The 26571-nt window shown below is 41.0% G+C and overlaps 1 protein-coding gene across 2 annotated transcripts in view; it reads left to right on the top strand.

Moving 5' to 3' along the window:
* CHN1 (chimerin 1) overlaps positions 1–26571 on the top strand; it is a 90917-nt gene that overhangs the window by 8875 nt on the left and 55471 nt on the right. The window contains exons 2-5 of one of the 2 annotated variants that reach the window (XM_035134957.3): positions 11231–11269; positions 13874–13929; positions 19496–19527; positions 21925–22038. In XM_035134957.3, the coding sequence (XP_034990848.1) occupies positions 11231–11269; positions 13874–13929; positions 19496–19527; positions 21925–22038 (241 nt within the window). The remainder of the gene's footprint in view (positions 1–11230; positions 11270–13873; positions 13930–19495; positions 19528–21924; positions 22039–26571) is intronic. The other variant, XM_088660232.1, reaches the window with a different exon arrangement.

Raw genomic sequence — 26571 nt, 5'->3', positions numbered from 1 at the left:
CATTCCCCGCGCAGTACACTGTGACAGTGTTGAGCACATGAGAGGCATGTCGCCTTTGGGGAGCTACCAGGTGCCTCAGCATTAGGAAGCCGCGGGGGTGTGTGTGTGTGTGCTGCTGTGTGCTGTTGAAAAACAAAAAAGAGGGGGGATAATAAAGTTCTTGTGCGATGTCTGCTTTAAATATGGAGATGCCGTAGGCAAACTAGCCCATGTGTGCCGAACCATAAATTCCAGAGGTATTTTGCGATAGTTTTTATAAAGCTTTTAATGGGAATTCCTGGAAAAAAAATGCCATTAGGATTCCATCACACCAGAAGGTTCCAACATGCTTGCTGCGTTAAATGAGCCTTCCTTTTCCATTTGACCTTGGGAACGCGGCACATAGTAAGGCTACTTTGTATAATCCCATTATTTGAAATTGGCTTGCTTGTTTCTAACATAGCCAGGGGAGGGGGGCAGCTATTGAAACAATTGCAGTCTTATACTTTATTACTCGACGGCTAAGGAAGGAGCTGCCATGGCGCACTCAGATTTGACCACACTAATGAGTGCATGTTCTGGGTCTGCCTCTTTAAGGCTTGGTTCCCAGTGTGGCGTTGGAGAAAGTAAGATACCCCTGTGCTTCAAATTAGCCCTGCCCATGGCAACAGAACACTCTTCACTGAAATGAGAAGCAAGTGAAAGATTTTAAAGGAAGAACCAGCCCACCCAGAAGATTTAAACTGAGAGATTAGACTTCAGCCTTCCTGTATAAATATTATATTGGAGAACAATGGCTATATCTAAAAATCAGCTCCTGTCTCTTACTCTCTAGTAGTAGTGATGCAACACGAACAATGGCTTCATTCTTCTGGGGACTATAGAGTCCTTTCCTCTTTAACCTTTGTGTGGTACTTCTACATGGCTGTTTCCAGATAAGCCCCCCACCTCCCCAGTCCATGCTTTGCTTTTTTGCTATATATATAAGCAAAATTGCTATTGACTTTCCACACTACTGGGGATACTGTGCTTTTTATTTGTGGACGTCCTGTTATATTCTGTCCACACCACTGGACATGATGTGACCATGCGGTTGGGTAAAGGATGAAATACAATTAACACAAGCAGCTATTTAAAGAGGGTAGGACTTTTTTCCGATATGTTTTAAAATCAAATTACATACTTTGTGTGTGGCACTATTTCAGTGTGATAGCTTTAATGGTTTGCGATAAAAAAAATTGTTTTAAAATAAAGTGAACATGTTTTAATTGGTGGTGCAGGGGAAGGTTGCTAAGAATGGCACTTACTGGAAGCACATTAAAGAATTTCAAAAAAGTTTTAATTAGTCAGTTGGTCATTATTTCGTATCTATTTTAATATTTTGGTGCCAATTAAGTTGGATTAGAGTAAATGGGATGTCAAAACGATGCCAGTGTGAAAGGTGATTGTGAGCATGTGCTGAGTACCCATAGGTTCACCTGCCCGGTTTGTTACTGTGCACATCAAAACTGTGCCTCTAGTAAAAGATGGAAGAGTTGCACCAAGAACCACCTGCGCCTTTCAGAGATTATACTATTGATCTCTTCTTCTTCTTCTTCTTCTTCTTCTTCTTCTTCTTCTTCTTCTTCTTCTTCTTCTTCTTCTTCTTCTTCTAAAAAATGGGTTTTCTGTTGTTCGAGGAAAGCACAGGGGAAATATATGGGATGATTATCATTGGAAGATGGTGTCACATAGATGTCCCATGAAAACGTGAGTGAATGATATTCCTTTAATACATAACAGACAGGTAGGGAATACTTTGGTGTAGGTGGTGAGGGGACACTTCGGTTTGCCTCTTCTGCACAAATTTGCCTAGATGTATTTATTCACCCCTTGGGAAGGGGCAAAGTGTAGCTTCCCAAAAGATGTAGTGGTTTACAAGTCTACATAACACTTACATAATGAGAGTTTTGATGCATGGAGCCATGGGCATAGACTGGATTTTTGTTAGCCTGGATTTTTGTGATCTCCCCAAACAAGTTAAGAGTTTTTTTTGGGGGGGGGGGGATCTCGGGTAAAAATCAACTCAAAGTGAGGACATTAGACAATTTGAAACCCAAGAGGATATTGGTTTCTTTCTTTTCTTTTCTTTTTTAAATAAGGGAAATGTTTAAAGCATAACCTTGTAAGCTTTGTGTACTGTATAGTTTTTTACATTAGTGGAACTTCTAAAAGTCACTTGTAATGAGATGAATAATGTTTAAAAATTGGATTGTTAAGAATATAAGATTTTAAGGATGTGTGTGAATAAGAGTAAAATAATGGAATTAAGATTTATGGTTTAAATTGTTAAATGTGATTATTATTATTATTATTATTTGTTATTTTTTGGGAAATTAATAAAATGTTGTCCCCCCCAAAAAAGAGGGTATTGGGAGGCAGGCTTCTGCTAAGGGGGGCAGAACCTCAGTTAATGGGAGTATTTTTAATGCTTTTCAATACTTTTTGAGGATTGGGGGGGCTGCCCCCTGTCCCCCCACCCCCACCCTCCAGCTATGCACATGCATGGAGCAGTGAGAATGGGAGGACAGCTTTCTTTATTTTTGTTTAAGGATACGACTTGAACTGTCAACTACATCTATTCATTTTGTTAACAAGACCAGAGTGAGGACAGCTTACTTCCTAGTCCTGCAATGGTCAGAGGGAGCAGACCAAACAGCATAGCAAAAAAATTCCTACTGGCTACCTGCTATAACTGTAGGGCTTTCCAAAAGGGCAATGGGTCAGTGGCAAAGGTGACGGCTAAATGAGCAGACTGTCAGCCTGGGACACAGGTTCAAATCCTTGTTCATCTCATAGGTAGAAGCACTTAGGCGGTCATTTTCAGGCTAACATACTACATAAAATACGGACACTGAGATCCAGCACCGAGGGCCTTCTGGCGGTTCCCTCATTGCGAGAAGTGAGGTTACAGGGAACCAGACAGAGGGCCTTCTCGGGAGTGGCACCCGCCCTGTGGAACGCCCTCCCAGCAGATGTCAAGGCAATAAGCAACTATTTTACTTTTAGAAGACAACTGAAGGCGGCCCTGTTTAGGGAAATTTTTAATGTTTGATGGTGTACTGTTTTTAATATCCGGTTGGAAGCCGCCCAGAGTGGATGGGGAAACCCAGCCAGATGGGTGGGGTATAAATAAATTATTATTATTATTATTATTATTATTATTATTATTATAGTTCAGATAAGTTTTAAGATGTTTTTTGTTTCGCTACAGGTTCTATTTCATTTTTTAATGGGTAGCATAAGATAGCAAACCTGTATCTTTTCAGTGTTTCTTTTATTTTGATATATTTATGACATTGTTTTAACTGTTTTGCTGTTTTATTGTAAGCCACTCTGTATGTGTTTGCTAAAGAGCAGCCAAAAACTCAAATAAAAATATTCAACCAATATTTGGTCAACTAGCTTGAGTTAAAGAATCATATGTATACCTAATTGCCTCTCCTATTCTTTCTTAGTAAAATAGGTTTCTTAGTTTATTGATTGACAGAAGATGCTTGATTCATGGACCTTACTCTATTATCCTATAGTTTTATTTTATCTGTTGATTTTTACATTATACCTTTTGTAAGTTTCATAATAATGTACCGTATATATTATTGTGGCATATTTATAAATAAGTGTTTTATTCATTGACTATTTGATTATTGCCACTTTATGATTATTTGTAAGTGGTTTCTGTGCTTGTTTATTGTAGTTTTGTATGCTATGATACAAATCTGGTTGTTGTGCAAATTTAGAAACATTAAAAGAACAAATTACAGTGTAGAGGACAACGTGAAAAGATAGAAAAAGAAGTGAATAAAGCATGTTAAGAGTGAGTAAAAGCATGTTAAGAGTGAGTAAAATATGCTTTTTTGCAATTCTAGTTTGCTGCAAAACCTACATTAAGAGTCTTAAACTCCTCCCTCTTGTAGCAGAAGGGAGAAATAGCTTGCATACCTAAGGCTCAACCTTCCTTATGCTTGGAAGGTTTGCTTTTAGATCCAAATTGAGCCATGGTGATTTAGTTGAAGACCATAATATGAATATGGCTATAGATTTAAATTGCCACAAGATGGCGCTTTCCATCTTCTAAACTTACAGAATCTTCACCAGAAATGCTTTATTCAAAACAGATGAATTATTGTGCTCTAAAAAGTCAATTCTACTAGTAAAAAAAAAAGTTTATATGAGATGCACAAGATTATGAGAACGGGGGCTAAATGTAAACATCAGCAAAGGAGGTGACCCTGGTCATTTGCTGTTACGTATCCGTAAATTTAAGATATTATTTGGTAAGGAGGAAGTATTCACTAGAGATTTTTAAAGGCAAACAACCAGCGTATTATAATAATAATAATAATAATAATAATAATAATAAATTTATTATTTATACCCCACCCATCTGGCCGGGTCTCCCCAGCCACTCTGGGCGGCTTCCAGCAAAAGAATAAAACACAATAATCTATTAAACATTAAAAGCCTCCCTAAACAGGGCTGCCTTCAGATGTCTTCTAAAAGTCTGGTAGTTGTTTTCCTCTTTGACATCTGTTGGGAGGGCGTTCCACAGGGTGGGCGCCACCACCGAGAAGGCCCTCTGCCTAGTTCCCTGCAACTTGGCTTCTCACAACGAGGGAACCGCTAGAAGGCCCTCGGTGCTGGACCTCAGTGTCCGGGCAGAATGATGGAGGTGGAGACGCTCCTTCAGGTATGCTGAACCGAGGCCATGTAGGGCTTTAAAGGTCAGCACCAACACTTTGAATTGTGCTCGGAAACGTACTGGGAGCCAATGTAGATCTTTCAAGACCGGTGTTATGTGGTCTCGGCGGCCGCTCCCAGTCACCAGTCTAGCTGCCGCATTCTGGATTAGTTGTAGTTTCCAAGTCACCTTCAAAGGTAGCCCCACGTAGAGCGCATTGCAGTAATCCAAGCGGGAGATAACCAGAGCATGCACCACTCTGGCTAGACAGTCTGCAGGCAGGTAGGGTCTCAGCCTGCGTACCAGATGGAGCTGATAGACAGCTGCCCTGGACACAGAATTGACCTGCACCTCCATGGACAGCTGTGAGTCCAAAATGACTCCCAGGCTGCGCACCTGGTCTTTCAGGGGCACAGTTACCCCATTCAGGACCAGGGAATCCTCCACACCTGCCCGCCTCCTGTCCCCCACGAACAGTACTTCTGTCTTGTCAGGATTCAATCTCAATCTGTTAGCCGCCATCCATTCTCCAACCGCCTCCAGGCAGGATTAGTTTAACCTCCTGTTTGCTAGTAAAACCGAATTACTGTGTCGCGAAATGATGCATGTTTGAAAAGCATGTCACCAACGTGAGAAGTTTGGAAAACTCTGATCTACCGATAGTTTGAAGGGTGCTAAAGGAGCACAGTAGAATTTATTCTTATTCTTATTTATTAAATCTGTATACTGTGTGTCATCTGAAGATCACGGGGCAGTTCACAACATCAGTATACAAAATGGGAACAGAAAATACACAATAATAATAAAAAGAACACAACCCCACAAACATATTACTATTATTCATTTATTTGGGCATAATTCCTCTATAATAATAGAGCAGGGGTCATCAATGTGGAGCCTGCAGGGGCCCACAGACACTTTTGTAGTTCCTGAAGGATCACACGCACCCCTCCATTGCCGAGAAACAAGGCTTAAAAGGAGTGTTCTGTTGCTGTCCGTAAGAACATGCCGCAGTATGTGTTTGTCTTCGGCGTGTGTGATGCACAGAACAGCTTCTGTGGTTTGTAAACATGTCCGCAGATCCCAGAAGGTTGATGACCGCTGGAGTATGACATATTAATTTCCCTTCAGGATAATTCTTTAATTTATAAAGCTGATAAATAAGGGAAGAGCGGTAGCTGTGTTGAATTCTAAAGACCGATTTTGGGAAGGAGATTTACAACTGGACAGAAAAGCAATATTATAAATGAACAGATGGAGATCCTACATGATTTATCATGTTCATAAGTAAAGTTTCTGTCAAAATGGTATTGTATTGGATGTATTTAAGACTTAGCAGGCTTGGCTTCCAGGTTTTTGGTTTATTATTATTATTATTATTTAAATCTGGCAACTGGGTTCTGCAGCTTTAGGCACTGGCTCTCCTCCAGACTGGATGGTGGCTCACCCTCTGCCTCCAGTTTTGTGCCTTGCAGAAGATGTTGGGGTGCCATGACCCCTGAGGGCCCTGGATCCCTCTGTTCTGTCTTGCTGTCCACTGACACAGTCTGCTCCTCTTCGGGAGCAATCAGGTCTTCCTCTTGACAGGATTCCTCCAGCGGGGGCATGATATCTACAATATATTCAGAGGTGCCTCAGTCTGAAGTTTAGGAAAGTTTAGTCCGCCATCTTGATTCAAAATGGCATCCAATGGTATCCCAACAAACATGGTTGAAGACCTGCTCCTCTGTTGCAGAAACCATTTTGCCAAATTTGGTGACTATATCTCAAGAGGTGTCCAAATGGATAGAGAGCAGATGGACAAACAACTTTTGTGTTTGTGTGTGTGTGTGTGTGTGTGTGTGTAGAATATATGATACTATATAATGATATAACAATATAATATAATTGAAGAAGGAAGGTGTGAGTTATCAAAGAAGTTTATTAGTCGATTATATTTAACAGCCAAATAAGAACTAAAATTACACGGAAATGTTTGCAGTTCTTACAAGATACGTAACGATACTGGATGAAACAAAATAAAAAATTTCATTCTAGCAGCACCTTAGAGACCAACTAAGTTTGTCATTGGTATGAGCTTTCGTGTGCATGCACACTTCTTTAGATACTGGATGACTTAGTGTGAAATCACTGCTACGAAGTCATACCACAAGTGTGATTTCCAGAATAATAAAATACACTGAAAGAAATAAAATTATCTAGGGATGTTATCTATATTATTAAAAGATAATGGCTATATTAACAGTATGCAGCTCTTGAAAAATGTGGCTCTGTAAGATTTTGCATGTTGGTGTATAGTGGAAACAGTTACTAATCTGCATATATTGTCTTTTGCAGTTATCAGTGGCAGGGTGTCTTCCAACAGAAAATTCTTTGCAAAATAATGTTTTATTTTTAATTATTCCCATTGTACTAATACAGATTATTGTATATGCCTTCAGGGGCCTGAATTATGACTTCCTTGAGACTGTAATATTTAATTTCTTTTCTGCCATGTATTAAAACCCATTGTTAACACTGCATGAATATTTCTAGTGCTTAATGTTTTAGAAAATCCTAAGTGAAAGGAGATTAGCTTTTCTTTTTCTTTTTTTGTATTAACAAAACCATAAAACAGCTTCTGAGATTAAAGGGGAAAGCAAAAATAATTCAGATAAGAGGCAAAGGTTTACGTTAACCTTAGAGAATATTCCAACTTCCTTGTTTTAAAATTATTCAACAGACATCTCTCTAAAATTTTGCGCAAACCCATGTCACTTGTGGACATTAATTTGTCTTTTTTATGTGCCAGAGAAAGAGAAAAGTGGGCACATAAGTTTGCTTAGTTTCTATGCAGTTGAAGAAAACACCAAATGACATTTAAATTTTGTTAAATTAAGCCCTTTGTTTCCTAATTTGGCTGCAATACCAAGCGCTCCCTTAATATAATTCAACCTCCCTAATGGCTATGGATTGAGTTAAGGTCTTCTAAATGCTGCTAATAGTGTATGCCAATGTTTTGCTTAGCAGAAAACTGTTGTCCCAAATTCGCATTTATGCACAGTGTGCCTCCAAGAACAGCATCCTAGCTCCTGAAATCCTCCTGCCTTTTATTTAATTCTGTTTTGGTTCATATGTAAATGCAACCCTCTCCATTATCTCTTGTTTCGATCAATCACTCCAGGAGGCCTAAGATAAATTACCAGGATAAATTTGGTCTAGTGGTCACCTGGTCAGGTGTTTGCCCGTTTAGCAACTCTACTGCATCCCCATGTGTTCCAAATGGCCCTATCTCCATTGTTGTCTTAACACTCACACCTCTCAGCAAGGCTTTTATTCAGTGTCAACGTGCCAGCAGTTGTACGTAGGGCCAGGCTATCATTTAGTGTTTGAAGAGTCCCAGCATTAGAGAGACCTCAAGTGCCAATCTTGTGGTCTCCCAGCTGTCGCTGTGCTTTGGAATATTACATCAGGTTCATCATTTTAAAAGAAAACGAAAAAGTGGAACTTCAGTCATCTGTTAATAATATATCAGCACCCTGTAAAGGGTGCACAAAAATACTATAAAACACTTCTGCTTAGCTATCACTGATGTAATATGTTTATAGGATAACTTTTGGTATTTTTTTCTCCAGCGTGGATGGTTGAGGTTGCACAAAAAACATGAGAGCAGTACTTTAATACAAAAACATTTTGGAACACCTGCATGGCATAAATCACTCCTTCAGCCTCCGAATTATAAATATTAGCTTATATGCAAAGTTTTCTTGCTTCTTGGTTGAGATTTAATCAAGATGTTCTGGCTCTGGTGAAAAATAGTCTTTTCCGTTAAGTCATCTTTATTTCTCGTAATGAAGATGTATCCATAGTCTTGCTAGTCCAGCCAAAAGCTATTTGCAGTCTTGCTGTCTGTTTACACAGTTGAACACATGGTTCCTCACCTAAATAATTTACTTGTAAAATGGTATTTCCATGCATATGTTGCTAGTAAAGTAGGAATATTCAAGCACTGCCAAAGCAGCCTTCTCTAGAAGTTTGATTAAAGTGTTGCTTGAATTCCACCAAGTTAAGACCTGTTCACATGTGAATGTACTTCACTTGATGACTCTTAGTACGAACTGTTCCCCACTGAAAAGCATTGGGATGGAGCCAGACTTCACCATCTGCAGATGGAAGGTTTGTTTTTTCCTGCCCACAGAAGACTTTTGACCTAGCAGAAAAATCTCACTGCCAAATCAGGAGAAGGTATCATTTGATAATTCCCTCTCCCCCTGCACTCCCCAGTGCCTCCTCCCCCACTGTCCTCTGAAACAGTATGAATTCATGTAATCATAGAATTTGTAGAGTTAGAAGATACCTTGAGGGTTATCTATCCAATCCCCTGCATTGCAGGAATCTCAACTAAAGCATCCATGACAGATGGCCATCCAACCTCTGCTTAAAAACCTCCAAGGAATAAGAGTTCACCAACTGTTGTGGGAGTCCATTCCACTCTTACTATCGGAAAGTTCTTCCTGGTGTTTAGTTGGAATCTCGTTGTGACTTGAATCCATTGGTTCGGGTCCTAGCCTCCAAAGCAAGAGAAAGCAAGCTTGTTCCATCTTCCATGTGACAGCCCTTTAGATATTTGAAGATTGCTATACTCAGACCAAACATACCCAGCTCCCACAACCGTTCCTCATAAGGCTTGGTGTCCAGACTCCAGACTGTTGATCCATCTTAGTCCCTCCCTCGGAAGGTGGTGGACTAACCTTCATTGGAGGATAATGAAGCAGAGGTTTTTAAGCAGAGGTTGGATGGCCATCTGTCACAGAATCCTAGAGTTGGAAGGGACCACAAGGGTCGTCTAGACTAGTGTTTCCCAAACTTGGGTCTCCAGCTGTTTTTGGACTACAACTTTCATCGTCCCTAGCTGGCAAGACAGTGTCATGGACAGTGGGAATTGTTGTCCAAAAACAGCTGGAGCCCCAAGTTTGGGAAATACTGCAATACAGGAATCTCTCACCCAATGTGAGACTCGAACCCACAATCCTGAGATCAAGCATCTCATGCTCTACCTACTGAGCTAATGCCATCAATGCTTTAGCTGAGATTCCTGCATAGCAGGGGGTTGAACTAGATGACTTTCAGGGCCCCTTCCAACTCTACAGTTCTCTGTTTCTAGCTGATTTAAAGTGTCTTAATGACACAACACAAATGCACACTGAAATCATATAAACAATGACTGGAAAGTTGCAAAATATGTTTTAAGAATCTGAACAAAATCCCATCTTTCTGAAAGGAAGAACTGGTGAGTGTCTGTCATGGGTCATGTGACTTTAGGATGACCTTGATAATGAGTCTTTGGCTTCAGCCATAGCTGCAGGCATCTGCAAATGATGCCATTTGGGAGTTCCCTAGCAGAGCATGCTCACATCCTGATCAGGAGAAACAACTGTACACAATGGCTTAAACATAGATCTCTACTTTGATTAAAATGAAGTTACCAGTGCTTCTTTTATAGATATGAAACCTTAAATTTGTTTTATATTTCGTTAATTTGCAACCAACAATTGAACAAAAACATTTTGCTTCAAGCTGTTATAGTTGTACCTTCCTCATTGTATCTTCCTTCTTTCATTTTCTTGTTTTTTTAAAAAAACTTATATTTGGGAGTCCCTTTAAACTGAATTGTTGTTGTTTAGTCGTGTCCGACTCTTCGTTACCCCATGGGCCAGAGCACGCCAGGCACTCCTGTCTTCTACTGCCTCCCACAGTTTGGTCAGACTCACGTTCGTGGCTTCGAGAACATTGTCCAACCATCCAGTCCTCTGTCGTCCCCTTCTCCTTGTGCCCTCAATCTTTCCCAACATCAGGGTCTTTTCCAGGGAGTCTTCTCTTCTCATGAGGTGGCCGAAGTATTGGAGGTATTGGAGCTTCAGGATCTGTCCTTCCAGTGAGCACTCAGGGCTGATTTTCTTAAGAATAGATAGGTTTGGTCTTCTTGCAGTCCATGGGACTCTCAAGAGTCTCCTCCAGCTAGGCAAAAAGAACCTTCCCCCGCCCAAAGTCTGTCTATGCATAATCAGTTTTGAAAAATGGAATGGCTGTGTCAGGGTGGGTAGTCATAGAGCCATAGAGCTGGGGGGGGGTTGATCCTTATCTTTCCCACCCACCCCCACAGACCAAGTTTGAAACGTACACTGAGCCACCCTCTTGTCAATCACCTGATGTCACAGTGAGGCCAGGTAACCCTTTTTGCATAGCGTTGTACATGGAAACTGTGACAACTGGTAGATCGCCAGCCCTTGCCAAGCACTGTGCATAGGGTTTTCATGGTTCTGTTCCAGCTGGTGATGTGGCATGGCCAAAATGGCACCACAGGTCAAAATGAGGAGGGTTGGCAGGTCTAATTAGACCTGAGGCCCAGAGGTTGTCAATGCTGGGTTGAGTGGAACTAAATAATGCTGTTAATTTGAAACCTCTCAATTTTTAAATAACATTTCTCTCAAGTATCTTTTACAGGTTTCCCCCTTTCTGCTGGGGTACTAATGAGTATCATTATTCTTTCAGATACGGATGAATACAGGCCACCAGTTTGGAAATCTTATCGTAAGTATCTGATTCAATTCTGTTACTTTTGTCCCTACCCCTGGTACTGTTAGTATTTTTAAAATGGCGAAATTTGTAAGTCTTGAAATTCATAAACATGGTGTACTCAGAATCCTCCTGCTCTGTAGCATCTGAAACCAAGGGTGTTGAAATAGATGATCCTCAGGGCCCCTTCCAACTCTACAATTCTATGAATGAAAGTATATTGTTAGGATACAGGTTCTGAACCTAACTGTACCAAGAAGATCAATGGATGTCACAGATTTTGTCGGTCTATTTCTTCTATTAAAACCAGTTGAACCAGGGGATATTTTTTTTCTTTTTTAAAGCGCAAGTGGCTAGATTTGTATACTCCAAATTTAGCTGCTATCTATGACATTTTGGAAATGAGAGGATTTCATGATATTGCACTTTGCATCTGCTCTCTTGCCGAGGACGAAAAAAGCCCTCTATAAAAATCCCCAAATCTGCTTCTGACCAGGTGTCTGATTTAGAAGTTGGGGGAACCTTCATTAAACTGTTTGCTCTCCGTTTTAAATCTACACATAAATTCGTGTGCACATCAGAAAGTAAGTGGAGGAAGACGAAAACCTTCACAAACCTAGATCCTGAAAAGATGCTGGATTGGACAATCACCTTTCACAATCCCAGGCTTACGATAGGAAAGTTGGCTTTATTTGTAGCTAGAATTCTGTGTGCCTGGTGTTTTTGTATTCCTTTAAGACCCAAAGTTGAAACAAGAGATAGCACCATATTACCGTATTTATTCGAATCTAATGCACACATTTTGTGGCCAAATTACGTTGCGAAAATTAAGGTGTGCATTAGATTTGATGGCATGTTTACATTTGCCAGTGAATACCTTTTTTGGTTTCAAGGTTCTGAAAATTGAGGTGCACATTAGATTCGATGGTGCATTAGACTCGAGTAAATATGGTAGTTCTCAGTATATCTATCGCTCATATACACATACATATATATATGACAGGGAGAGAATTAGGTGGTGCTTGTGGTGATATAATATCTGTAATGTGTTTTTACTCTAGGGCTTCTGTCCCTGCTACTGAGTAGCTGGACCAACAGAACTTATCTGTCATTATCAGCGTTTCATGTTCAGTGTCCCACTATGATTTAAATCTGTTCTATATTGAAATTAATGTCAACCTTCATTTCATTCCATTTGTGCCCAGGCTTTCGCTTCAGAGCCTCGAAGGAACCGTAGTACCTTTAAGAGTCCCCTTCCCCACAGCTGCTGCCGCATAATCGCTATTGTCAGAACCTTTGTCTGCTCCAGAGCCTTTTAAGTGTCCCACAGTGTAGCTTTTGAGTCATAATTTATTATATCAGTCACTTGTCATATGCCAAGCCAGTCACTTAATATAAAACCATTAACACACAAAGTGACTCGGAGCAGGCTTTTTGTCTTCAAGCTGATGATTAAAGGATAAAATTGGCACTCATTGTGTTGCTTATATTAAACATCGTTAATCACAACAACCATACACCCAGCAACTTGTCGCCATGAAACGCATGTGTGTTGTCTCCCGTTGCAAATAACAATAATAAATCGCTGAAAAATAACCTTTCGTAAGGAAAGTGAAGCTTTTGTCCTTTTTTTCTTTTTTGGTTCAACCAAAATGTGCAATTCTGTTGAATGTTTCCAATGTGCTCGGTTACCTTTTCTTGAGAATTCAGAGAGAGTTGTTGGGTGCTAACCTATAGCGTCCAGGACAGGATATCTGAAACAGCTGTCAGTATAACAGAGCTAAGCCATGGTTTTAACTTCTGCCTCCCTCCTCCTCAATCATGTTGTTGTCTGGATCAACTCTTAATATCATTGCAAACCAGTCTTGGAGAATGAGGTGGGAGGTGATAACAGGTGGCTGTAGGAGGAGGAGGAAATCGGCAAAGATGGCCTTCCCCTTCCCTTCACCAGCAGAATCCCTCCATTGAATCAAAAGTCTTCCATGGGTGAAAATCTGCCTCCAGCTTACCATGTTGCTGTGTAGCTACTGCTGACATGTAAGGTAAAGGTAAAGGGACCCCTGACCATTAGGTCCAGTCATGACCGACTCTGGGGTTGCGCGCTCATCTCGCATTATTGGCCGAGGGAGCCGGCGTACAGCTTCCAGGTCATGTGGCCAGCATGACAAAGCCGCTTCTAGCAAACCAGAGCAGCACATGGAAACGCCGTTTACCTTCCCGCTGTAGCGGTTCCTATTTATCTACTTGCACTTTGACGTGCTTTCGAACTGCTAGGTTGGCAGGAGCAGGGACCGAGCAACGGGAGCTCACCCCGTCACAGGGATTCGAACCGCCGACCTTCTGATCAGCAAGCCCTAGGCTCAGTGGTTTAACCCACAGCGCCACCTGGGTCCCCCCAGTTGGTATATTATATACTTTTATTTTCCCATGTATTGAATGCCGCTTCGAACATAGTCTATGTGGCATACAAAGGAACCGACTGACCATTGGCATAGACAGATCCCCGATTGTCAAATATGCCTATTTCATTAATACCAACAAACAGAAATGCTAAAGTGTTTACCTCCTTGCAGTCTTAAGCATAAAAATGAAATCCATTTTTCCTCTGCCTTTTCCTAGTGTATCAGTTGCAACAAGAAGCTCCGCACCCTAGAAGGATTACCTGCACATCTGAGGTGGGTTTACCGTGAAAGCTAAATGTAATTGAAGGCTTTTAAAAATACTGAATATTGTTGCTTAGTTTAGTTCTGGCAAACCTCTACGACTAGGAACAGCCCACCACTGCCTTCCCTGGACCTCCTTGAATATACATTCCCTGTGGCCACTGTTTTAATTTCCCACAATGTTCCTAAGCCTTTTTTAAAAATTTATAAGCCAATTACCCTTAGTCCCTCTTTCCCAGTCTCACCACTACATGCTGGAAGCTTTATCTGGTTTCCTTTGAGCCAGGCATGTAGGCAGTTCTCTGCCTTAACATGGCTAGGAAATCATGCTGTTAATATTCCAATTACTATATAAAAGCACAGGGTCCTTATTGCAGCCCTCTTAGGGACCAAATGAGGTGTGATTCTCAATACATCCTTAGCAACCATGTATCTGTTTTCTGAAGGATTTAATACCAAGAAAGGAGCAGGAAGTCATTTTTCAGCTGGGACCACAGCATGCAGGGAGGGGAAGGTTAAATCGTTCTTCCTCTGCCATGACACCCATGAGAATCACCTCCGCTCAGCTGGTACTGTTCCTGTTTTGTTTAGTCCTCATTTGCACTTAGGGTGAGGGCACTCCTAGAGTCAGGACTTTTTTCCTCAGCCGGAGCTCAGCTCTGGCTCCTCTCAGGTGGGCGCCATTGCCATTCTAAGATGGCAAGGGAGAAATTCATGGTGAGCCCTTGCACCTCTTTTTCTGTGAAAATAGCACTGTGCAGTTAAACTAAAAAATGGCCATTGTTATGATTTGCATCATCATGCCTGACCATCCTTGACCATCTTGTTACTGCTGATTTGCTGGATTTTTTTGCTTCATAGCCATTAATTAATTGTGTGTAAGGGGTGAAAGGAGAGAGAGGGAGAGGGAGAATGAGCACAGGACTCACTGGATAAAAACAAACAAACCAACAAACCAGTTGTCAACCATTTGTCATTCAGACCTTCCTTCCCAGACATTGGGGCACTATCTTATGACCAAAATGTGTCCTGCAAGAGTGAGCCATGCACATAAACAGGGTTTCATGCTTGGATCATCCTCGGGGACTAGTTCTCATTGTACGCCAGGGTGTGCAGTGGATGATGAACACGTTGCTTTCAGCCATGGCAACCCTGATTTCTTGTTCGCAGAGTCCAGGTCTCTCCCCTGCTTGCCTTCAGTAGACATGATCAGTGCTGTCTAATCTCTTAGGCGGAGGGAGAATATGTTGATCGGGTTTTCTCTCTCATCTTACTGGACAAAGCTAAACTTGCCCACCTATTCAAGGTTACAAACCTAGTAGCTCCAATCACCATGTCAGGAGCTTTTTTAAATGTTTTTAGGCAAACCGTTTTATCTGTTCCTCAGCCAGCTCTGCTGGATCACAGCACAACATCAATTTCAATTTTTAATATGCTACAGCGTGAAATTTGACTTGTTATAATGCAGCCACAAAACACCATTCATGCTAAACAGGCGCTGAAAATGATTAAAGTTTTAAATTTTATTGCAACACTTTCATCATGTACCCAAGGGGAGAGGAAATTAATCTTCGAAATGTGTTTGTCATTTTGACATAGCCTTAAATACAGGGGAGCACAGTACTGTCATGGCCTTAATAGCTTATACCGCTAAGATCACAAACAGGATTAATTTACTGAATTAAATAGGAGTTTCTTTGTGCTGTTCTCTTTCATATGCCAGTTGCAATTCTTCCAAATGTGCTGTAAGGCTCTAGGATGAAAAAATATGAAGCTCTAATGGGCGTGAGGTGGTCCACGTTTTCAAAGAAAACTCTACAGTTTCTGCCAATATTGATTTGGCAGGCATTTTAATTATTTATCCAGCTAATGCCGATTCCTGTTCATGAAGATAAGTAGTGATCAGGATAAATTAAGGTTTTGCTTTCTAGCCTATTATCGAGTGCCCTGGTAAGAATTTTCTCTTGCACAGTTGCAAACGTGTACAACACAATTCCCTTTCCCTTGCCTGGCATTGGGATTTTAGTAGCACTCTTAACAGACATTTCACTTCATCGGAACTGCCCAGTTGGTTTCATAAGAGTCAAATATCATCTCTATGGCCACAGGTTTCCTATTCTTCCCAAAGCTGTATGCACCTCGAAATCTCTCCCGGAAAAACATATCATAAAATCAGCAACAGCACCTGTCAGTGGCAATAGCCCTAATCAGCTCATCAGCAATAACATCAAGGGGGGAGCGCAGAGGACTGAACCCAGGTCTTTCCTTCTCCCCCAAATGAGGGCCAGTCGCTTAGCATTATCACTGATGTTCTGATGAGCATTACACAGACACAGACATGGCTCCTGAGACAATGCACAGACAACCTACCTGCATATCGCTGCGTAACAGCAAATCTGCTCCACGTATATGTGCCACCTACCCTTACTTTCCTAACCTTTTAAAAGCATTTCATTTATTTTTCTTTCAGTAGCAACAGGAGTAAGGGGCATAACGATCTCACCTCCAATTAAAAAGCAATGTTATTGCTTTTGCATTGGGTTTTTTTGGGGGGGGGGGGTTGCTGACCACTGTCCCGATGTTTTGCGAGAGGGCAGCACAGAAATGCTTTCATAGATAAAATACTAATAAAACTAAAGAAATGGCTGCCAAAACAGCCATATTCCAGAATGTGCCCCCAATAGCCTTTTTCATCAGACTACTTTTTGGAATGTGATGCTGATAACAACAACAAGCGTAACCATTCAACTGAGATCATTCTGAAAGAAATTGTAACTTTTATTTCCAACTAAGAATTTAGAGGGATTGTTGAAACCAACCGCCCCCCCCAAAAAAAAACATACTGATACTGGGGGGTGGGATTGATGAAGGAGCATTTCTGACATGATGAGAAGACCAAAAAGTAGAGATGTAAGAAGGGCAACTTAAAAGTGTGGCTGGGAGCATTGTCTATTCGGGGCTGCCTGTTGGCTAGGGTTAAGCCATTTGTAAGCCTTTACAAATATCACTTCTGTTTACTTGACCTTATTATCAGAGTGTGTTCAGGTATTTCCCCAGGTCATTCGGAAAAGAAAGTGTTGTGCTTCGGGGAGTCAAGACTGTGAGCCTTCTCTTGAGCGACACTGACATCAATATAGAGAGGCTTTAAATCAAATAACTGAAAAATATATCTTAATACTCTCAAGTATCAATCCAATTACATTGTTTTGGTTTTTTTATAGTGCTATGTTTACGTTGAAGCAGAGGGATAATTTTATAGGAAACAGAGGATATGAGTTTTTACTGATAATATCTCCGACTGATTTAATACTCCCCAATTGTCATATGAACTTCTTTCAAGCCTTTTTATTATTCTTTTTAAGAAAAAAAGCTTGATTCTTCATGACTGTTATTGCCTTGCTGCGTGTTTGTTCATGTGGCATACTCACACACGTAAGATGTCCTTTGCTGTCGCAGCTTGGCATCTTGCCATGAAGTTACAATAATCTTAAATGAAAAGATATCAAGCGAACCAGATGATTGCATTAATTAATATCCCCCCCCCACTTCTTGTTGTATAGTAAAGCTTCATGCTAATATAACCCTAATTACCAGCAAGCCTGAGTGAACAGTATCTACAAACAACCTTGTCCTAAGCAGCCCTTTATACTGCTGCTGGGTGATTTTCCTGGTAAATAAGTTCCTGGAGATATTTTCGGCATCCTAAGGGGTTTTCCTTTCCTCTGCATTCATTTTTTTAAAAAAATGTTTTCCCTGCATCTCCTCTATTTGTTCCCTGGAATTACCAGCTTGTAGGCAGGTTGTTGCACATTGGCCTGCAGGAGCTAGAGGAAAAACCTAGTTTGTTTGTTTATATACTGCTTAATTGTGATAAAGCCTCAAATCGGTTTGCAAAAAGGATAAAGCAATAAAATTAGCAGTAGAAACAGTTGAGAACATGTACAGTATTTTTTTAAAAAAAAATACTGAAGACCATCAATAAGCTTAAAAAGCAGCAGCTTCTGCATGTCTGGATAAACAGAAGTGTTTTAACACATACCAAAAAGAGTTGGGGAGTTCCAAAATATGAGAGCATCCACACTGCAAGATGGATTTCTTACAAGAGCAGAATGAGTATTATGTGCCAAACTACCCCTGTGCTAGACCAATTTGGTTCTCATTTTTGAATCATAAATGAGAGGCTTATTATGAAGCTAGATTTTAGGCCAGAGGCATGGAGCTTAGCTGCTGTTGAGGCACTTGGGGGGGACGGGGGACACATACACACATCTCATACAAGCTGCATCGCAACACACAGGTGTGCCCCCTCCCCCATGTTCCCTTCCTTCATTCTTACTTATTTGGGACCCAGGCACATACATTGCCTACAGAATTATAGGCACCGTGTTTGCGAATATCAGTTGCTAAGGAGTAACAGCGAGAGAGAAAACCATTGTTGCTATGTGGGCTTCCTGGAGACATCTGGTTGAAACAGGATGTTAGGCTATGTGATCCAGGAGATTTCTTAGCTTATTTAATATGGATGGCATTGGAGGGAGAGGACTCCTTCGCTTTGCAGAAGGGACCGAGATCAATTTCCTGGAAGAGTTATCGACAGGATGCTATTCTTGCCGATTCCTCTTTCAGCACCCCGGTTCCAATGCTCTTCTGATTTTTGAGAGGTAGAAAGGGTTGTATTGAGAAGGAAGAATAAGTGAAAATAGCCCACTTTTCTCCAGCCATGTCTTGTGAACAGAGTTCTACTCATGGGAACTTTGATCACAACCCATTTGCTTTTCTATTCTGCATTGGTCTATTGGGTGGAGGCCTCCTGAGCTATGTGGCTTCCATATAGCCATATTCAGCTGTGGTCTCCAGACTAGTGCATATATTTCCATAGCTGCCAAGTCTTCCGTATTCCCCGGGAAACCCCCGTTTTTCTAGCTGTCCCCAGCCGAAAAAACGGATATTTTTGTTTTCCCCTGGTTTATTCTGGCACGACGGCTATTTTGCTCAGAAGCGACTTTTGATGCTGCTTTGCCCAGTTCCAAAATGGCAGCAGCGCTACTTCCGGCCTGCTACTTCCGGTCCAGTCCCTTATTTCTCAGGCCGGAACTTGGCAGGTATGTATTTCTGTTGTGGCTAGCTGGTAGAAATGGCAAAATTTTGCATATGCAGCTGATTTCCTCATGAAATAAGCTGTGAAATGGCCCTTTTAATAAGCTAAGAGATTTTCATGACTAAAAATTGTTGTATCCAAATTAAAATGTTTGTTCCAGGTCAGGGTTTCCCAAACTTGGGCCTCTAGCTGTTGTTGGACTACAACTCCCATCATCCCTAGCTAGCAGGACCAGTGGTCAGGGATGATGAGAATTGTAGTTCAAAAACAACTGGACACCCAAGTTTGGGAAACCCTGTTCTAGGTAAGCAAAAAAAGATCTAGAAACGATAAAAACGATAAAAAGTATTTGTGTCTTTTGTCTATTAGCTGTTGTTCAGTTAAATTACAGGATAAACTGTGCATTAAGGGAGAACACGAACTTTTTACGTCTTCTGTATTGTTCTGGTAAAATGGTGTTACTTTTTTCTTTTTCAATAGGTAGAGAAGAGACCGAAGTACTATGGACGAGAGTAAGTAATGCAGTGTGCTCTGAATTTTTTGCCTTAAGCTAAGGGCTGTCTAATAGAGCAAAAATACCAAAACTTTGCCCAATGGCTACTCTGCATGTTCTCAATGGGTTCATAAAACATCTCAATTTGTCTTAGAGGATACAGAGATGACATTATTTTGCAATTCACTGGTGGTTTTAACAACATAGGCAGTTTTACTCGACCATGAATAGGTCACATAAGGAAATGTTGACACGCACATCTTCAGGCTAGCTGTTTTGTACTTCAAGGAAAGGGCTTTACTTCACATTCCTGCTTCCATTTGGCAGAATTGGTGGCAATAAAGTAAAATGTGTGAGTTAGTTTTCTTTTCCCCCTTTTATTTAAGGAGGGTGGGGAGCAAAATCACACTAGGGCCCCCGTCTTTGTTCTTTTTCTTTTAGAGTGGCTATGGAAATTTATAGCCAATTTTCATCTTTCCCCATACAATGAAATTGGGAAGTAGATTACAAGCAATCACATCATAGGAGAATTTTTGATATATGTAATTTTCAGCAGTTGAAAAATCTTCAGTCACCTTTTGTTTCATTCACACATTTTGTTCAGGGGTATTTTTGTTTGTTAACTCAAAATTTATAGTTTGTTCCTCTTGGAATTCATGGGTTCACAGTCATCCATTTTGTGTTCAATTCGACGCCTTTATATTGAAGTAATTTACAGTTCCCTGGCTGGAAATAAAGTATCTTCAGAGCAGTTTAAAGTTGCCAAAGTGAATTAATGGGCTTCAAAATTTTTGTTGGACTTGTAAATTTGAAAGTGAAAATAATTTGAGTTGTCAACAAAACTAAGTAACATGGAATTCAAAACTATGGAGCTATAATGTCAGCAACTTAGGACGAGTATGTACAATTAGTAAAATCAAGTTGGAAAGATTTTTTCAGGTTATAGATCAGCTTCTGCAAATAGGAGGCTACATACTTCGGTTGTGACTCCCACAATTGACTTCTTGCACATGGGAAATGGTATATCAGAAGGTGTGCTAGTGACGTAGCTAAATATCACCTGCAGAGCATTATGGCAGAGGAAGAATTTGGATCAGGGCCTAGCCATACCAGGCTTCCCATTCTTTATATGTTTGCCCTTTGTATGTACAATGCTTTTTGTTAGAGGCATTTTCTCTTACAGAGTTCCATTGTCATTTCTTATATGGCTTTTATAATGGTACCTTGGTTCTCGAACTTAATCCGTTCCGGAAGTCCGTTTGACTTCCGGAATGTTTGAAAACCAAGGCGCGGCTTCTGATTGGTGCAGGCGCCCAGAAACAATAGCCGACAGCTGCATCCGACGTTCGGCTTCTGAAGAGCCTTTGAAAACCGGAACACTTGCTTCTGGGTTTTTGGTGTTTGGGGGAACCAAGGCGTTTGAGAACCAATGTACCACTGTAGTGGTGTTCTTTTGTGCAGTATCTGAGGGGGAAAGCGGATCTCATTAAAATAACAGCATTGTCTCTTTCTACGCCATAGTTCATTGCAGTATGTACACAAGTTTGTTGGATATCAACATTCATGTGTGAACGCTGGCAGTCCCAGACAGGTTTTGTGATGGTCAGCACACTGCCGTATGCTCCTACTTGCCGGAAATAGATGAGTGAACACTGACGATCTCATTGAGGGAACTGTCAGCGTTCACTAGGTGTATCTCTGAAACTTTGGAAGTTCATAATATTCATCTGGGATTGTCAGTGTTCAAATGTGAACATTGACATTCGCCACATACAGCATTCGCTGTATCGATGTTTGCCAGGGTGACTTTCACTGTGATGTGTGTATTTAGAAGAAAAAAAACTTGCCATGACAATAATGGTACATTATAGTAGAGGTGTTTCCATTGCTAAAGAAAGAAAGCAAATATGTTGGATGACTGGGGGAAATGTATGTAAATTATGTATACAGAGATGATTATTCGAATTTAAGATCTGTCCTTAGGGTCTTGGCATGCTGTCAATCTGGCTCATTGTTGAGAAGGATATGTAACCTTAATGTCAAATGAGAAGCTATGTAAGATAAGATTTACACCTCTCTGTAAATCAAGCTGATAAGTGCTCCTTATGAACAGAATTTACTTGGCCTATAGGGTGGCAGTGTCCCTAGGCTTTATTTATATATTAAAAAAAGAAGTTGATAACTAAGAACTACCAGCTGAAAATGATCAAGCCAGCTGCATGATAAGTAGAGAAATTAACATAACTGGTATTCAGGGCTGACTTTGAGTATGCTGCGTGTTTCTTGACAGTAAAGGAAGGATGCTATTTTTGTATTTTAACATGAAAAAAACGCTGAGGGCTTGTGTTTTTCTGGTGAGCGTTTCTCTCGAAACAACTCTCTTATTGTGCTGATGAAGATGGGCTTTGTTTTTCAGGTTCCATGGGAGGATATCGAGAGAAGAAGCAGATCAATTATTGAGCGTAGCAGAGGGAAGTTATCTTATTCGTGAAAGCCAACGGCAACCTGGAACATACACTTTGGCTTTGAGGTTGGTAATTAATATTTCATTTTGAGGCTATTAGAATATTTATGAATACTCTTGAGGGGAATATTAGGATTAGCTCTTTCCCATTTTTATTTATGAATCTTCTTGAAATAAAGGTTTAACTGAATTATATTTTTGTGGCCTAGTTCTACCTTCAAAGTCCTTTAACTAAACAGGCAATTGAAATATTGGGGCATTGTAAACTTAGAAATGCTTATTTTAAATCTTCTCACTTTACCTCTCTCCTTGTTCTACTTTCTATACTTGTCCTCTCCTGTTATCTCCCTCGCTCTACCAAAAGTTTAAATTGAAAGCTGCTTCAATTGTATGCAGGGGCCTTTCTTAACACCACCTCTCTTGCATTATTCTGCAGATCACAGTGTGTGTAGGTAATGGTTTTTTAAAAGCACATTAGTGGTGGTTGTTATTTTTAGAGGGAAAAATAACAAATAGGCTGTTCTGTCCATCAGGGTCATCTCTCAATGTATGAGAGCTTTTCAGTGGCTTTTTGACACAATCCTAATATCTAGACAAAATCATGTCCATCTTGCATGTCTATGGAACAGCTTAATTGTCGTTTAGTCGTGTCCGACTCTTTGTGACCCCATGGACCAGAGCACGGCAGGCACTCCTGTCTTCCACTGCCTCCTACAATTTGGTCAGACTCATGTTGGTAGCTTTGAGAACACTGTCCAACCATCCAGTCCTCTGTCGTCCCCTTCTCCTTGTGCCCTCAATCTTTCCCAACATCAGGGTCTTTTCCAGGGAGTCTTCTCTTCTAATGAGGTGGCCAAAGTATTGAAGCCTCAGCTTCAGGATCTGCCCTTCCAGTGAGCACTCAGGGCTGATTTCCTTAAGAATGGATAGGTTTGATCTTCTTGCAGTCCATGGGACTCTCAAGAGTCTCCTCCAGCACCATAATTCAAAAGGATCAATTCTTCGGCAATCAGGCTTCTTTATATGTATGGAAGTGAGAGCTGGACCATAAAGGAACAGCTTAATAGCATTTTCCAATTGATGCTGCAGCACTAAGCTAGAAGCGCAGGAGTTTACGTCACTCCCAGTGCCAACACCACCAGCAGATACAAGATAGTGTAGCTGTTATATGCTCTTGGCTTGTGTAGTCTTCTGTTATGAATAAATCATCTTTGTCATCATTCCCACCCCCACAACTTGAAACTTGCTGGTGATTGAAATTGATGAAACCATTGCTTTCTGACAGAACTGCCATCTTAAATTATCCTCAACCAAATTTTCGAACTTGTCAAAACCCAGTAATGGGAACTTCCTTGCACTAAATTGCCTCAACCTTTCATGTACGTATTCTGCCCTTGAAAAAACAAGGCTAATTTGGTTGTTTGTCTAATGCAGAGGTCGCCATTGTGGTGCCCTCCAGATACTGTTGGACTACAATTCCCAGTATCCCTGACTGTTGGCCATGCTGGCTGGGGCTGATGGGAGCTGAGTCCAATGTCTGCTGGCCACCATGCTGACTGTTCCTGGTGTTATCCAACATTCTTTCTGATGCATAGGACTGAGTGACCTGTTTCTGTCCTCCCAATCTCTGCAGCCGGAGACTCAACTGCAGACACATGAATACAGCTAACATAGACTAGTACAATATACAACGTGTTCTGCACAAATGGATTTCAGTAATCGTTCTGGATCCTGGTCATAGTTCTTTTTTCTTTTTACTGTTTTCTGAGGTTGAAGAATTAGGGATTTGGTGCGTGGTTGGGTTCAAGGCAACTGTCACGTTTTTCTATTGGGCTTAGCTGCATTTCCCTGAGCAGAAGGCTCTCGGGCTTGGCTTGGCTCCCTGGTTTGTCCAGCCTCTGTGCCAGTTTTAGCTGACGTGTTGTCCTCTCCATGAAGTTACTAGCAAGTCAAAGAGTGTTTCAGTCGGAGACTTTCTTGCCATGTGTCAAGATTATGATCCATGTGTGGGAGAGCTTATTAAACACTGGGGAAGAGTTTCTGTGCATTGCAGTACAATACATAAATGGTTTCAACCTCTGCGTGAACAAATGAGACATAATCAGGGTGGTCTTCCAGTGCTGTGTGTAAACCATCTGGGAAGAGGCACTCTCATTCTACAAAAAGTAGAGATGTAATGAGGCAGCCCCGAATAGACAATGCTCTCATTCTACATTCTGTAGCACATCATGCACACTGAGCTGTTGGAATTTGGAATCCAACAACATCTGCAGGGTTACCGCCCTGGTGCACTTTTAATGTTTTGGATTACCAGACATCTACAGCGCACCATTAGAGGAAGGCTCTGTCTAATGATGTTGGTTGTATGAACTGATTTTATTGGAAAGCATTGCATCTGAGGTTACATAAAGGTCTGTGGTGGTCCATTCATATAGGCATGTCATCACTTAATGTCATAGCTGTCCACTACTGTGTTAAGCAACTGTTAAGAGTGCAAGGAATTCTTCAGCAGGCAAGTTCATATGGAAAGGGCTCACTAAGAGTTGGAAGTTTAAAAACCACTGTTGTGGTCGTTCCTGATCTTCGCTTCCAGCAAGATCAGTGGATTTTATTGAAATTTACCAGAATATAGGGCTCATTCTGCTATGGTGTACTTTTAAAAAGTTGACTCACAAATAGAACCTTGAAGAAAATAAGGCAAATGGATCTCTTATCTTTCTAGGCAGGTACATGGCAACGGTAGAAATCGTTCTGGAGTTTCTCAACAAGGTCTTTGTTGACAGATGGAGAACCTTTCTCAGCAAGGTTACCACACCGTTACAGAATAAATGAGTCACAGGCCTTAGTACCAAGCTTTTGACTCATTTCAGGGATTTGAAGCCCTGTATAAACTGGCTATTGTGTCATGAGCAGGCATAAGCAACAGCCTGTTTCAACAAATGTGCTTCACTTAGACAGTGCACACATAACCGACTTAAAAGGTCACTCTTGGTGTACTAGATCACTGATTAATTATTTCCTTATAAGCTACACATATTATATAAAAACCAGAATCGTATAAAATATACCAGAAAAAACCAGAATATTATATAAAAACCAGAATCGTAAGCTGACAGCTAATCTATGTGGTAAAAAATAACAGGAGCATGCAAAAAGCTGAACCCTAAAGTATTTGGGGTACCCCCTCTTCCTATCATTTTTAAAACATGATTTCTGAAAGTAAGATTTCTAAAGTTTTTGGTGCACTTGTCCCCCCCCCCTCAAAGCATATGTGGATCAGTTATGAGTAACTTAGCAACTGGAATGTTGTCTTTGACTCTCACTAGACCTTCTCTGTCAGTTTGTTACATAATAGCTTTTGTAGATGTTAATATTTTTCCTTCCGCACTGCATCAAGGTCTCGTTTTCTTACAACTCACCCTGTGCAGTTAGATGTGTTGTAAATCAGTTGATTTCCAGTGGCCTTGGTCATACCTTAATCCTGCATACATCTGAGCCATTAAAATATATTTTTCTAATTTTGTTGGGAGTTTGCATGGAACATACAGATTTACTAAAGCCTCTGGACCTGTCCATGCAGCCTTTTTATTGTTTGTTAACTCGTTAGGTTTTTTTCTGTTTTATAACACATGTTATAGACAGCTACAGTGGCCAGTGAATACATATATTCAAAGAAAGATGTTGGGTGATATTTTGGTGTTGCTGGGGGTTATCTGTATAATACTGGTGCTGGTGTACTATTTGCCTTATATATAACTTAATGCTTTATTGTGTTTGTTATATTGGAGCCTATTCTGAGATTATTTTTAATGAAGAGTGGGCTGCAACTCTGCTAAATAAATAATATTTAAAAATTCCTTTCAGTAGCACCTTAGAGACCAACTAAGTTTGTCATTGGTGTGAGCTTCCATGTGCATGCACACTTCTTCAGGTATCTGAAGAATATAGGGGACATGGGTGGCACTGTGGGTTAAACCACAGAGCCTAGGGCTTGCTGATCAGAAGGTCAGTGGTTCGAATCCCCTCGACGGGGTGAGCTCCCGTTGCTCGGTCCCAGCTCCTGCCAACCTAGCAGTTCAAAAGCACGTCAAAGTGCAAGTAGATAAATAGGTACCGCTACAGCGGGAAGGTAAACGGCGTTTCCATGCACTGCTCTGGTTTGCCAGAAGCTGCTTAGTCATGCTGGCCACATGACCCAGAAGCTGTACGCCGGCTCCCTCGGTCAATAGAGCGAGATGAGCGTCGCAACCCCAGAGTTGGTCACGACTGGACCTAATGGTCAGGGGTCCCTTTACCTTTACCTTAAGGTGCTACTGGAAGGAATTTTTTTATTTTGTTTCGACTCCGGCAGACCAACACAGCTACCTACCTGTAAATAAATAATATGTGATGTTCAGATATCCACACAGTCTCTTAACACAATATGACTAGGAAGGAATTCTACAGTGCTTTTCCTTTTGTGGTCTTTCAGAGTTCCTAACTTTTCCCTGTCTTGTTTCCTCTATTTCCATGGTTGGAAACTAGATGCAGGAGACCATTAACTTGACCCAGAGTGAAATGGAGAATAGTATGCGCTAAGTGTATCTCTGGGGAGGGCAT

The sequence above is a fragment of the Zootoca vivipara genome, chromosome 1 (genome assembly GCF_965207765.1).
Source record: "Zootoca vivipara chromosome 1, rZooViv2.hap1.1, whole genome shotgun sequence".
NCBI lineage: Eukaryota > Metazoa > Chordata > Lepidosauria > Squamata > Lacertidae > Zootoca > Zootoca vivipara.
Note: the sequence above shows the minus strand (reverse complement) of the source record. Positions and strands in the feature narration are given on the sequence as shown.